General features: G+C 39.4%; 1 protein-coding gene across 4 annotated transcripts in view; it reads right to left on the reverse strand.

The window, feature by feature from the left end:
• Positions 1–15940, reverse strand: part of LRBA (LPS responsive beige-like anchor protein) — a 434838-nt gene that overhangs the window by 380498 nt on the left and 38400 nt on the right. For all 4 annotated transcript variants that reach the window (XM_049815176.1, XM_049815173.1, XM_049815174.1 and 1 more), the window contains exons 3-5: positions 3361–3592; positions 3126–3226; positions 791–886 (exon numbers count right to left, since the gene is read on the reverse strand). In XM_049815176.1, coding sequence (XP_049671133.1) covers positions 791–886; positions 3126–3226; positions 3361–3592 — 429 coding nt within the window. The remainder of the gene's footprint in view (positions 1–790; positions 887–3125; positions 3227–3360; positions 3593–15940) is intronic.

A 15940-nucleotide genomic window follows, 5' to 3' on the forward strand; every position in this document is an offset into this window, starting at 1 on the left:
GAAGGAGCAGCAGAAACAACGTGTGATGAACTGACCGCAACCCCCATTTCCTTTCCTGCTGTGCCGCTCGGGGAGAGGAGATGAAGAAATCAGGACTGAAGTTGAGCCCAGGAAGAAGGGAGGGGTGGCGGGAAGGTGTTTTAGGATTCATTTCTATTTCTCATTATCCTACTCTGATTTGATTGGTCATAAATTAAATTAATTTCCCCAAGTTGAGTCTGTTTTGCTCGTGATGGTAATCAGTGAGTGATCTCCCTGTCCTTACCTGACCCCACAATTCTTTCATTATTTTTTTCTCTCCCCTGTCCAGCTGAGGAGGGGAGTGATAGAATAGCTTGGTGGGCACCTGGTATGTAGCCAGGGTCAACCTACCACAAAGCCACTCACACATATACTGGATACTAATACAAGCACCATTCCCACAGAAACATGGGAGCAAAAGTCAGGCAGATTCTCCTTGCAACAAGATTTAAATGAACCAGTCTGGAAAGGGGAAAAAAAAAAAAAAAAAAAAAAAAGAACCCAAACAAACAAATAAAAAAAAACAAAAAAGCCTCATTTATAGCCATTCTTTATGTAACAGTATTTGTCCTTCTATAGGGATAATGCACATTTATTATAACCATGATTTATTTAGGCATAATGTAGGTGTCAGGCAAAGAAAAAAATTTGGTTAAAAGTCTACTCTATGACAGTGACAGATGAGACAGAAGACCACTCAAATGAAAATAACCAATGGCCATAATAGAACAACAAATGAACAAACAAGAGACTTAAAATATCTACATACTGCAGCACTTTTTCCTGGAAAGTTGAAGAAGGCATCAGGTCCATACCTCTGAGGCATGTGTTTTAACACAGACAACAACTTCCCAGCATGTGGTGGCTGACAAAGAGAATTATTACACTTGTAAATAAATAAAACACACCTATAAGAAAGAAAAGACTATACACACAAAAAAATAATTTTTACACATTTTAAAGCTTTGCATATGGTTGAATAATACTCTACTAAGACATTTAGCACCTTCAATAAACAACATTAATAAAGAGTCATGGATACCTTCACACATTATGCAGTAGGTGCACTGAAATACAATTAATTGGATAACTAAATTAAGGACTTAAAAGCCAGAGCCACTTTCATCCAGCACAAACTAAACTGACCCTGAATGTTGGTTCCTCTCTCTATCTGTTCATTCCCATCAGCACTACCATTTGCACAGATTTGCAGTGAGCTAAAGAAAATTAACTGACCCAGCTGAAAACTAACTTAAGAAAAACAAATGCAAACCAATTTTCAGTTACAGCCATTTTGGATTGTGGCTGCATGAAATCTGTGCCAGCGCAAGGGAGATGGGGAATACCTAGCAAAAGGGAGAGGGAAGATCAGCAGACATGACTCTCTTCATCAGGACTACAGTCATATACTAGATTAAAGTGTCTTTGGTTACACATATCCCTTCATATAAGTCCACAGAGAAAGATTAAAGTCTCAAGCACCGTTTGGAGCACCTAAACTGAGTGCTCAATTAGTGTGAATGTTTAACACTTCCTCACCACCACGCTAATTCTGCATTGATTTTGTTGTAATACTTAGCAACTATAAACTCCAAATCAAGTATATGAGCTCACAACAGAAGTCCAGCACATACTGGTCACAGTGACAGAACAATTTTGTGCGTCTTCTTTTACCACTTCATAACTTTCCAGTAGATCTATTTTTAAACTACAATTTTACACTTCTGATCTTTTCCTGAAAGTGCCCTTTTCCCCTTCTTGTAAGCAGCCACCCTCTGAAAACTAAGCATTGCATGATCCGTTACAAGTATTTTAAATGTACCAAAATTATAGTCAGATAAACAGTGCTTCATTAATCTGAATTAAAATTCAGGAGGAAACACTGAGAACTGCTTAGATGTCTTCAGCACTATAGAATTCAACTAGGTAATTTGTTTTGTAGCCAAATACCTTGTATCTTTACAATGCTGCTGACTAAGATTTATGGAGTCGTGCAACTCCTTAACAATGCAACTGCAGCATTTTTTTCTTCCTTTCCTCTATATTTATTCTCTAATAAAGGAAATTAAATGCAAATAGAAAGACAGGAAATGAAAAAGTTAATGTTACAGAGACAACTTTAATTCATCTATGGTTAAATATAGTCTGTAGGTTCAATTATTAAGTTCAAACCTGTTATTAAGTTTAGAGTATTTCTATCTGCGCAAGTTAAGATCTCCAAATTTATTTATTTATTTCAAAGGGTCTTTTAAAATTTGCTATATTATTTGTGCATACTGGCTTTTATATTGAATACATAATTTTTTAAAACTATTTAAAGTTGACAGAGACACTGTGCTACCTTTTCTCCACACTAGGCAGAGTATTTAGAGATAACAGGAGCTGAATTAAAATTCAAAGCATGTAAAACAATTATTAAAATAGTTCCCAATTCCAGCAAAACTATTTTGTCTTAAAGAAAACTTTATCTGGTGGCCTCTACAACATACACATTTTTCGTTAGGGAAGGAGGTTCTCAACAGTAAAAGGAGACCCTTTTCTCCCTTTCTAGTTCACACAGGAACAAGAGGACATGATATAATTTTTCAGCTGGAGTTTATTTCCTTCATTTGAATTTCTGCCACAAATTCTCAGTTCCCTCACTAGATACATTTTTTTCAATCTTCAGGTAAAGAAGAACAATGTGAAAATAGAAGCACACTGAACTGCCTGTGTAGACACTTTTATTTATTTCTCTCTTTTGTCTTAAAAAAAAAATGTAATCCTTTTTCCTTCAATTTCACATCACTAGAGTTACAACAATAAAAACATGTGCATAAAAACACTTGCTTAGAGTCACCATATTATTCCCAGGTGTTCAAAAAGACCAATTCAGTCCATAGATTGAGGAGGAAATTTAATTTCATCACTATTCTACACTCTGTATTTTAATTGCTTGCAGGTAAAAAGATTCATTGATATACTACCAGAAAGCTTCCAGTATTTCTTGGTACATTTAAAATTTGTTTAATATAAAGGTTATCAAACAGCCTTTTTACTTGAGAACATTAGGAAAAAAATAAGCAACACTACAAAAATAGTTTCAGTTTTGTGTTTTCTTTTACCCATCTCCCTTTTTCTCCTTGAAGCTTGCTGAAGAATAACTTTAGCTCTCGAACTGTCAAGTTATAGCTAGCCAGTACACCCAGCATATCCACCAAGAGATCTGAAAAGGAAAAGAACAGCAATATAATTGCTTAATAAAATGCAACATCAAATTTCTATCACTTAATTAAATGTTTCCATGAGATTTTACATAAAAGGAATACAGTTTGAGTCATACACTGGGTGACACTGTACCTGCAATCATATTGTCAGCTCTATCAATCCTCTTGAGCACTTGTTCAACAAGTCCCACTTCTGTGCATGCTTGTAGATTGCGTATACTTTTCTTCAAGATTGCTGTAAACATGCTCCACACCTCAGCCTGGCAGGTGATGTCACATTTGTCCAGCAAGTCTACCATGCAGGTGATGCCCTCTCCTTCTTGGATGATAAAGTTCATTTCCAAGTCAAAGTGGCCTCCAACAAGCTTTCAGACAAAAGATTTAAAAAAAAACGTTAAGACAACTGTATCAAAGTACCAATCCATGTTATTAATTCTGAAAGAAGAAAGCTATCAAAGACGTAAGATTAAAAAATAAAAAAATAAAAAAATAATGAGGCCAACATCAATATATAAAGTCTTATTCTTCCTCTGTTTCAAGTTCTGCACAGTAACTTCAACAAAGATGCTCCTAAGGTGTCACCTACTATCAGACAATTGCTGCAGAAGAGCATTTGGATACTTTAAGATACAGATGTCCTGAACTGGCCCACGCAGCTCAAAAGTGAAGAGACCAAGTGAGTGCTCCAAAAGAGGTGAGAAAGCCAAGTCTGATAAGGTACCTTAAATGGCCTGGGGTGGCCCTAAAAGCTTTCATTCCCATGTGCTTAACACTCCTCAAATAACAGGGCAATTCCAGCCAAAAGGAGCTGATGCACATCAGAAATATTGCCACTTATAAACACTTAAGAGTCATTCCTGAGATAATGAATAAAGCTGGTTAAGTATTAACTGCCAGTTTCATTAGTAGCCACAGGTACTAAAAGGAAGCAAAGGCTTGCTATTATTTGCATTAATGTGAAACAGCAGCACTGTTTGAAGCCTTTGACTATGCTTTGGCTAAGGCACTTAAATCCTGTAATATTTCAGGTCTCCTAGATGCAGGCTTTGTTTGAACATACACTGAGTAACTAACCACATATGCATGTGCCAAGGAGGTGGAGGGGGGAAGGAAATAACCTACTTCATTCTCATTTGTGTACTCAATAAAATAAAAATTGCAGTTGAAGGAAAGATGTATTGTACTAATCTAACTCCTCTACCCCAAGCCTCCCCCACCACTTTTTAAAATTCTCTTGGACTTTAGAACTGTATTAAACTTAATGCTTGCCACACTTGCCAGAATACCCCTTATATACGAGCATACAAAGAGGAATTCAGATAGCATTGACTCAAATGATCAAAATGGACTCATGATCAAAAGTATTTCAGCTCGCTCTCACTTCTACAACTTTGTCTAATAAAAGACATTATTTCTGTCCTACATGGTGTTCCTTTCACAGGCTTTGACCATAACAGCTTCAGTACTGTCATTTGCCAAGCCATACCATGTCAAAACTGCCCCAAAATACATATACTAACTTGCTTCCATATTAGCTCCGACAGCTTCTCTCGGCTAGTCAGGATCTGAAGATAAACTTACCCAACGGAACAGAATATACACTCTTCATTAACTACTGAAATTACCATACATTCTCCTCAAGTGTCTAAATCTTGTCACTTTGAAGAAGCAATCTTTGGTCTTCTGGCCATAAATCAGTAATGCCAAACACCACAAGAAGCAGAGAAAGTTACTGCTTTTATGACAGAATAGACAATGTCTCATGGCAACAATTTCTTAACAGCAATTTACACTTTTCCATTTTCTCCCCTCTTGGTCATGAAAAATAATTATGCAATTTACTATCAGTTGCTTCCTTAATATCTAGGGAAACTGCAGGAACTGAATGGGGAGACTTGAATTATATTCCCAGCTTCTCTATATCAACTCACGCTGTCAACTCAAACAAATCTATCAAGTCATTATCATTGTCCAAGCCTCAGTTTTCCCCTTCCATAAGATGGAGCAGAGGCCTACCTCAAGAAAGCTCTGTAAGGTAGAATTCAAGGGAGAATGGTGAGCAGAATGGATTAACACAGAATTACCACAAAATAAATGCAGAAAAAAAGTACATCCCCCTTAAAAAAAAAAAAAACCCTGAACAAAACATTTGAAAACGTAAAATACTTAACCAATTTTACACTTTATTTTACACTAAATTTATCATCCTCTACAAAACTGAGGTATTCCTCAAGAAGCCACACTCTTTCGCACCATCAAGGTAAGAAACAAAGAAAATACTGCATTCCATGTACAGACAGAATAGCTGAAGGTTAAATTCTAGCCACAAAACACCTGCTAATTCTTAACAAGAAATTCAACTCTTTATGCATTTGGTTTTAACTATTAGCCAACCATGAATTATCACACCAAAACCATATACGGCAACCAGAGGTGACCTTACCTTCACCTTATAGTCTACACCACCAATCTTTCATTTTTGGCTAGATACACTATTATCAGTAACCACCCATCCAGGAAGCTGTCAAATTAGGTTTCCAATCTAATCTGCAAACATAAGCATTTCAGCAACTACATTCTAGAAATAATATGCTATGGTAGAAATAATTACCATTTTAACATTTCCTTTAAGGCAAGTGAGGACAAAAAAAATTGACAAAGAAAGCAATATACCAAAGGCACAGTGCAGTTGATGTACTATATGTATGCATACCCATTAGATACACATAAGCACACACACACCCCACAGTATGTCATATTAACCCTTTCTAATGGTGATTTGAAACTGATCAACCTTCAAAACACAAATTTGTTTCCAATGACAGGGATCATAATCCAGGTCCATGCATTGGCTAGTTATTATCTGAGCTGCAGTAATGGCTGTGCACAGCAAAATGTAATCTTCCCAAATGTCACAGTAAGTTATGAATATCTGAGCAGCTTAATGCACCTTACTAGCCATGAAGTGTGAGAATGTAATCTTATTACCTTTTTTATGGTTGTATTTTTTTGAATAATGTAGCCTTTGAACTGATGTATAGTCTTTCCTTGCACTTTAGCATGATTTGGTCTCCTATGTCGCACAGTACATTTTTCAAAATTCTCCAATTCAACGTATTTTAAGTCCTATGCTGGGCTGCATAAACAATCTTTATAGCAACCTACAGGGTGGCATAACGTTTTCTTTCTTCAGCATGTAGAATTAAGTATAAGCTTACAGAAATGGTTTTAAAGGGCAGTATTGAAAGTATTCAAATAGATCCTCACAAATTTTACATTTTGCCAGGTATATTTACCTTCGAAAAATATATAAACTAAACCAATAACTCAAGCCTTTTGCTAAAATGTTTCTACATTTAGCTGATTAAGAACATGAAGAATACTTTACAGCAATTTTTAACTACACACTCAGAGTGTAGGGTTGGGTTTTTTCCCCCCTTAGAGAACCAAACTAACGAGAAGTCAATAAAATAGCACTAATTTTAAGTATAAAATAGCACTACATCACTTCCAAATAGAAACAAAAAGCCAATTTAATCACACAAAACCTCTCTTTGCAATGAACCTTTCATCTAACATAAAATGGGAGGAGTGATCCAAGATAAAAAAGAGATGGTGCTCTCTTTGGGTAAGCAACTACTAAACTACAGCATGCAGAAAATAGCTCAGATTAAACACAGTCAAGCTTCACTTTCCTGAAAGATCATGATCTAGATTACGAATCTAATTTAAAGTCACTTCTCCCAGTGGCAGATATAAAATATTTCAAAAGCTTGTAAGAAAACATGAGGAAAAGTATTTCAATGAACTATAACAGAAAAAAAGAAATCCATTCTAAGACCACAATCAGTGTTTCTCCTGGAAAAGACAAATTGGCTATACTTGCGAGAACTATAGGGCTGGATCTCCTCAGTTTTACCTCAAACCTCAAAAAAAGACTTCACTTCTACACACTTTCTTCATCCTTCTGGTTACTAGATAACCTACACATCAAGATAAACGTACTTGTTTTGTTCCCTAAAGCCAGGATGGAAAACTATTAACCAAGGAAATTGTGACCTCCCTTTTCCTCAAGATGTTGATTTTGTAATCTCTGAACTGTTTCTTTAGTATATCCAAAATGACGACTATGGACAATGCAGTCAAATAGGCCAGTTCTATCTCAGTGGAAGTTTTAAAAGTTTATGCTTAATAAGAACCCGCAAAGCTGATAACTGCCCAAAATCTTCTATTCATAAGAGTAAGGTACTTATACAAGATAAACATCAAGAAAAATGTGCCAAAGCTAAACCAGTTGCCATTTCAACAATTAAAGGTTTGATATACACCCTACCTTTTACCTCTATTCACAAATAGCTATGTTATCCAAAATGGTCCTGTTCTTAATGCAAGGGTAAAACCAAGGTCAAACAAACAAAACACACCCATATTTTTCACCCCTTGATGATGAAGTCTCAACGCAGCTTCTGGAGAATACAAACACAAAAAAGATGGATTCATCTTAGCCATTATGCTTCTGACTAACAATAAATATAATATTCTCTGCCTACATTTATCTTCCACCAAAGTAATAACCCACATCCTGGACTCCATGCCCTTTCACATATTCAGAAACTCAAAACAAATGTATTGATCATCAAAAATACATGCCAAAGATTTGGGAAGTATAAGAACTAAAACCTCTTCAGGGCAAGGATCTCATAGGATCATGAGTGACCCCAAGCCAGTCAAATCCCCTGAGGGTACACAATAAACAGCAAAAGTCAACACCATGGTACACATCCTGGGTGTGATAAAACGATGGTTCTCATTGGGAAAGGCCTCTACAGACCAGAAGAGGAAAATGGTGGGGAAAAAGAGTAATTCGTACATACTAATTTGCAGCAATCCATTCCCTGCTCTTCACCTCCCACTTTTCCATGCAGTCTTTTCTATCACTAACACAACACTTGAAGGTGAGAACATATGAAAATACAAGCCCTAAGAGGAGATTTGGTAGGAAAACCTGTTGATGGTTTGGATAAGTATATCAAATAGCGACGTTAGCATGAATGTCAAGTCAGTGAAATCATGACAAACAGGGCTCAGGCCCAGCGAGATTATAAGAGAGCAAGAAAGGAACAGAAAAAGCCTGAAGTCAACCTTTTTTTCATCAACATGTTGCCACTGTATCAACCCTAATGCGGCCAGAAAAACTAGACAAAGCACAAAGAACTGTGGGAAGACCCATTCATGAAAGGCAAGGTCATAACCTTCCAGCAAGGCGCAACTAAGAAAAAGCAATGGGTGACAGTAGTTGGCAACTCTCTTCTGAAAGGTACAGAGGCAACCATTTGCTGACCTGACACACTCTCTAGAGAGGTGTGCTGCTTACCAGGGGCTTGTATCAGGCGTGCCACCAAGAGACTACGAAGCCTTGTGCAGTGAACTATTAACCACTGCTGTTGTTTCACATGGGCACCAGTGATACAGCCAGGAGCAGTCTGAGGAGCATCAAGAAGGATTAAAGAGCCCTGGGAGTGGCAGTAAGGGACTCTGGAGCAGAGGTAGTTTTTTCATCACTCTTCCCGGTTAAAGGGAAGGGGGCTGAAAGGGCCAGTAATCTTGTGAATCCACAAATGGTTACAGGACTGGCACCACAGCCAGGGGTGTGACTACTTAGACCATGGGGCTCACTTTGAGAAACCTGGTCTACTGGGGACTTTACAGGGTCCATCTGTCAGAGAAGGGGAAGAGCATCCTTAGTCATAGGCTTGCCAAGCTGGTGAAGGGGGCTTTAAGCCAAAGCTGCTGCGGGACAGGAACCTCAATCCATCCCACTCCTACCAGTTTGATGCCAGTGCCAGCAACAGATGCCCAAAGCCTGGAGAAGGATCACAGGTCAGCCTAATTGGCAGCCCAACTTAAATGCCTCTATGCAAACACACGTAGCATGGGGAATAAACAACAGGAGTTACAGATGTGTGTACGCCTGCGGGGCTATAATCTTACTGGCATCACAGAGACATGGTGGGCTGGCTCCTATGACTGGAGTGTTGGAATGGAAGGATACAGGCTCTTTAGGAAGAACAGGCAGGGGAGATAAGGAGCGGGTGTCACCCTTTATGTCAATGACCAGCTGCAGTGCATGGAACACCACCTGTGGATGGATGAGGAGCTGACTGAAAGCTTATGTGTCAGAATTAAAGAGAAGGCAAGGACAGGCGACATTATAGTGGGAGTCTGCTACAGGCCACCCAACCAGGAAGACTGAACGGATGAGGCCCTCTATAGACAGATAGGAGCAGCCTCACTTTCGCAATCCCTGGTCCTCATGGGGGACTTCCAACCACTCTGATATCTGTCAAGGTGACAACAAAGCAGGGCATAAGCAATCCAGGAAGTTCCTGGAATGGGTTGATGATAACTTCTTTCTCCAAGTGATAGAGGAGCCAATGAAGAGAGGTGCTATGCTGGACCTTGTTCTCACCAACAAGGAGGAGCTGATGGGGAATGTGAAACTCAAGGGCAGGTTTGGCTGCAGTGACCATGCAATGGTGGAGTTCAAAATCCTTAGGACAGCAAGGAGGGCGCCCAGCAGGCTCACCACCCTGGATTTCAGGAGAACAGACATTGGCTTCTTCAGGGAAATGCTTGGTAGAGTACCATTGGATAAAGCCCTGGAGGGAAGAGGGGCCCAAAAAAAGCTGATTATTAATCAAGGATCATCTCCTCCAAGCTCAGGAGCGATGCATCCCAACAAAGAGGAAGTCAGGGAAAAAATGCCAGGAGGCCTGCATGGATGAATAATAAGCTCCTGAACAAACTCAAACACAAAAAGGAGGCCTACAGTGGGTGGAAGCAAGGACAGGTACCTTGGGAGGAATACAGAGAAATTGTCCAAGCAATCAGGGATCAGGTTAGAAAAGCTAAAGCCCTGATAGAATTAAATCTGCCCAGGGACATCAAAGGCAAAAAGAAAAGCTTCCATATGTGTGTCAGTGACAAAAGGAAGACTGGGGAAAACATGGTCCCTCTCCAGAAGGAAACAGGAGACCTGGTTACTTGGGATATGGAGGTAACCAGGCTGAGGTACTCAATGACATTTTTGCCTCAATCTTCACCGGCAAGTGCTCCAGCCACACCACACCGCCCAAGTTGCAGAAGGCAAAGGCAGGGACTGGGAGAACAGAGAACAGCCCACTGTACGAGAAGATCAAGTTCAAGACCATCTAAGGAACCTGGAGGTGCATAAGTCCATGGGACCTGAAGAGATGAATCCATGAGTCCTGAGGGAACTGGCAGATGAAGTTGGTAAGCCATTATCCATCATACTTGAGAAGTCGTGGCAGTCCAGGGAAGTTCCCCCTGACCGGAAAAGAGAAACATAACCCCCATTTTTAAGAAGGGGAAAAAAGGAAGCCACAGGGAACTACAGGCCGGTCAGTCTCACCTCTGTGCCCGGCAAGATCATGGAGCAGATCCTCCTGGAACTATGCTAAGGCACATGGAAAATAAGGAGGTGATTGGTGACAGCCAACATGGCTTCACCAAGCGCAAATTGATCCTGACATATTTGGTGGCCTTCTACGATGGGGTTAGAGCGTTGGTGGATAAGGGAAGAGTGACTGACGCCATCTACCTGGACTTGTGCAAAGCTTCTGATAGTGTCCCACCTAACATCCTTGTCTCTAAAATGGAGAGACATGGATTTGACGGGTGGACCACTTGGTGGATAAGGCATTGGCTGGATGGTTGCAGTCAAAGAGTTGCGGTCCACGGCTCGATGTCTGGGTGGAGACCAGTGACGAGTGCCGTTCCTCAGGGGGTGGTACTGGGACCAGCACTGTTTAACATCTTTGTCGGTGACATGGACGGTGGGATTGAGTGCACCCTCAGCAAGTTTGCAGATGACACTAAGCTGAGTGGTGTGGTTACTACCCTAGAGGGAAGGGATGCCACCCAGAGGGACCTTGACAGGCTAGAGAGGTGGGCCCATGAGAACCTTGTGAAGTTCAGCAAGGCCAAGTGCAAGGTCCTGCACATGGCTTGGGGCAATCCCAAACATGGATACAGGCTGGGCGGAGAATGGATTGAGAGCAGCCCTGAGGAGAAGGACTTGGGGGTGTTGGTTGACGAGAAGCTCAACACGACCCAGTACTGTGCGTTTGCAGCACAGAAAGCCAGTTGCATCCTGGGCTGCATCAAAAGAATCATGACCAGCAGGTCAAGGGAGGTGATTCTGCCCCTCTACTCTGCTCTGGTGAGACCCCACCCGGAATACTTCATCCAGCTCTGGGGCTGCCAGCATAAGGAAGACATGGACCTGCTCAAGTGGGTCCAGAGGAGGGCCACAAAGACGATCGGAGGCCTGGAGCACCTCTCCTACGAAGACAGGCTGAGAGGCTTGGGGTTGTTTAGCCTGGAGAAGAGAAGGCTCCAGGGAGACCTTTTATAGCAGCCTTCCAGGTACCTAAAGGGGGCCTACAAAACAGATGGGGAGGGACTCTTTATCAGGGAGTATAGCGACAGAACAAGGGGTAGTGGTTTTAAACTGAAAGAGGGTAGATTTAGAGTAGATACAAGGAAGAAATTCTTTGGTGTGAGGGTAGTGAGGCACTGGAACAGGTTGCCCAGAGAGGCTGTGGATGCCCCATCCCTCGAAGTGTTCAGGGCCAAGATGGATGGGGCTTTGAGCAACCTGGTCTAGTGGAAGGTGTCCCTGCCCATGGCAAGGGGGTTGGAACTAGATGATCTTTAAGGTCCCTTCCAACCCAAACCATTCTATGGTTCTATGATAAAGTCATTTGCTACCTTAGCTCAAAGTTTAAACCAATGTGAGACCATGAACATAGCAGTTACCAGTGACTCTTTCACAGAAGGAAAGATTCTACTCCAGCCTTTTCCATAAGCATCATCTTTAATTTTGCTCCAACTTTAGACTTGCTTTCTTCCACGTTTGGAAAAAAAGAAAACTAAAAATAAAACCAACCCCAAAAAAAACAAAATCAATCAGACAAAGAGCAAACAGGTATTTTGTGAGCAGAAAACCACAAACTTTTCCTGCTGATATCTCAGGCTGAAGTCACCATTTTCCCCCCTCATCTAACACTACCTAACAGTTATACTAGAAAAAAAAAAAAGAATACTAGAAGTACTCATCAACTCTGCTTTTTAAGCAAAAAAAATGGGGGGGCGGGAGGGGAGGACATTTTCTTTCTAATTAGCTGCTTTCTTTCCTGTTGCTAAGTTCCTAACAAAGCCTATCACTTTCATTTACCTAGCAAATAAGAAAGGCCCATTTTAAACCAGGCATATCAATAGTGGCATTGCACAACAACATTGCACCCACTTTAACCTTGATGTTTTCATATGATTCTGTTCAACACTGTTATAAACTATGATCAAAGCTGGATCATTCAGGAAAAATTATTCCCATTGCTTGCTTTCACAGTGATGTAAAATGAATGTTCTGTATTAAAACAAAATTTCTTCAAGACTGTCTCTCGTTTGGAAAACTGCCTAAAAGTAAATTTAGCAAGGTGTTCGAGTCTACTACTGCCACCTAATGTTGTATTTGAAACTGTTAGCCCAGCATTACACATTTTTAATATACTGTCTCAGCGCGGTATAATTATCTTCCTCCCCAAGACAGCTTTATATCAGCAGCAAATACCTCATGCTCTGTCACAACAACGAAGAAAGCTGTATGTCCAGGAAATAAGACTGGATAAGATTCCAAATTAGCAGAAAAGTTTACATTTAATATTATTTCATATAAAACCAGTTTCTTCAACTTCACAATTGCTAACTACAGAAAGTACACAATTTACCCAATTTCCACAGGACAGAGTAGCAAATATCTCCTGTCTAGTTAATCTGACAAAACAGTTCATTAAAACTTTTCTTTGAACAGGCAGTGAGCTATGTCTATATATACATTAAAATAACACTGTCAGCCAAAATAGCAAATGTAAAAAAGCAAAAATCTTGTCCAGGTAGGTATAATATGTCTGAAGCATCCTTATGGTGGTGACATTTACCTACAGGTTTGTCATTCCCAATATAAGGGGGGAGGGGACCAGTTTTAAAATATAATTATGCTCTAATCAAAGATGCTGTATTTGCCCTAGTTAATAATCTAGTATTTTTGCTCTGCTTGCAAGCATTTTTACATCAAATTAGTTCACTAACACAATTAGTTTAGTTTGTAGTGTGCAGCTGAAGTCCCAGTGCAAGCAGAGCAATGCAAGGAAGAATTAGCTCTACACAATGTTTTTAAACACAGGAGCAGGGGGAGCAGCACTATGAATTTGACATTTTATACATTTTAGCTTTTAATCTGTTTTAGAAAAGGTTTTTCAATTTTTTTTTAAAGTACATACCAAAAAATGAAATTCAATCTCTATCTTATAAAGAGAACAATCCTAGTTTTAAGCAAAATTATTAGCAAAGTTAAATTTTATCCTACAAAACCAAACAGACCAAAAAATCCTACATTTATTTTATCAGTTTTGTATCCATTCAAAAAACTATGTCAGTACAAACAGTTCAAATTAAAAACAAATACTACGCTCAAACTCAAAACAGTTACAGCACTCCATACCATCATGCACAGTGCTTCTGTCTTCCCTAGTGGAAATGCAACAACAGATTCCAAAAATGAAAGACACAGACAAGTCCAATATTAGGAATTTTACTCTCCTCCCAATTTTTACTGACCCATCAAGAGGTGGGACAGCTGATATGAAAAGGATTGCCAAGAACATGACACAAAACACGACTACTAGGGGCCCAGGGAACCACAGTCTGACACAGAGCGAACAGTGGATATAGCCTGCAAACCTGTGGGCTATTTGATAAGTTTAGAGAAGAAAACAGAGACAGTGTTAAAATTATTCTCTACCTGCTTTTGTCCAAAGCACAACACTGAGCACAGAGGCCCTTTGCTCCTGAGAAGGCCATGCGACTATAAGCTTTATTTCAAATCCCTGAGGAAACAAAGGACTACCAAGCTGATTTTTTGCAAAACAGACAATTTCAAGACAAAATTTCAACACGCTCCAAATAGTGGGTAAAGGCATATTTACAAACCTGGCAGTTTTCTGAATTTGGCTTATATTATAGCTCTCAATAGATATCAACACAGATACAGACTATATCTAAATCCAGCTGAAATCCTATCTTTCCAGTATCCATATCAATAGCATTAAGCCTTAACCTGTGATACCATTTAAGACATACAAGAAAGATACAACTCCAAGAGATGGTTTAATAATATGCAAATTTGTAGTTCCATACAGGAAATGAAATATCCTAAATCTTTACATCACATCAGATTCATATGTGCATTGAAAGCAAATAAATCATTTAAACCATGATACAGAGAACCTTTTTAAATTTGCATTTATCTACAGTAAATACTGCCATGTTCTTCAATAGCTTGCTAGTGCAATCTTAGCAAACTAATGATTTATGGTTTTGACATTTTAAAAATCAGAAATCTGTCATTTTATGACATCCAGTAGAAAGTCAGCTCAAGTTACATTTTTTAACTCAAATACATGAAACACAGATAGCAAAGCACTGTACCATACTGTCCATTTCATCATCCTAGCACTTTCCTCCCTAGCTACACCTCTAAAAGTTATCTAACATTTTTATTTGAATTTGCAAGAATTTTTTTTTTCAGGATCCAGACACATGTAACTTCATCAAGCACAAAACTTTTTGTCAAGTCTGGAAATAATCACTCATCAGCAAACAAAAACAATCTGCTATACGCTGCGACAAACAGACTAACCATACCTCAGTCACCAAGCTGCACAGGTCTGCATCCTGTCCTATCTTAATCCTTCCTCTCAAGGAAGGAGCCCAAAACATAACATTTGTAACATCATATGAATCAACAACAAGTCCAGAACAGGGAACAAACCATACAGTCAGGAAGACTTTACAGAGAATGCCCTGCTTGCGCCTACCTCCCACAGCCAGGTCATTCATGTTGTATGCCGCAGGCAGAAGAAAATTCATTCTGCCCATAGGCCAAATCACAGGGGAAAAAAACCCACAATACAACAGTGACACCATACCTGAGCAAATATAACTGTAAGTTTACATATACTTAAAAATAAGGGTACACAGAAGTTAGACAGGTAGGTTAAAATGAGCAAGGTAGATTGACTCTCACTGCCAGAGAACAGTCTTCTCTTGCAATGAGAAGCAAAAGAAAAAAATTTCAAGTCCAATAATACATTTGGATACACCTAAAAAAACATTTACCTGAAACAATTTACCCAGGCTTTCTTGTCATTAAATTACTTTTTTCTAACCTGCTTAGCATCTGAAAAACTAACAGCTAGCTTTTTTTTTTTAATTACTTAAATGTAAAAGATTACCAAAGAGATGTTTTCCTTCAACCAAACTGGTGTTTGACAAGGAAATCACAGGTGTAATATGCCCTTTCCAGTTATAAAGAAGTACACACAAGTACACATTTATTCTTATGTATACCACATATAGTGAACAGGAATACTTCTAAAAATATATATATACACCAATAACAGGTTATTAATGTACAATAATATATTTGACCTGAAAATCGCAGCTTCCTAAGCTACGAAACTAGAAAAAAATGTAAAGTAAATAATTCTCAAAAAGTCTCCCAGTCCATCCAAAGTGAGGTACGTGCACCCCAGTGGGTATGCATGACAATCCTCTGGGGTGCAGAAAGA

The sequence above is a fragment of the Accipiter gentilis genome, chromosome 12 (genome assembly GCF_929443795.1).
Source record: "Accipiter gentilis chromosome 12, bAccGen1.1, whole genome shotgun sequence".
Classification (NCBI taxonomy): Eukaryota; Metazoa; Chordata; class Aves; order Accipitriformes; family Accipitridae; genus Astur; species Astur gentilis.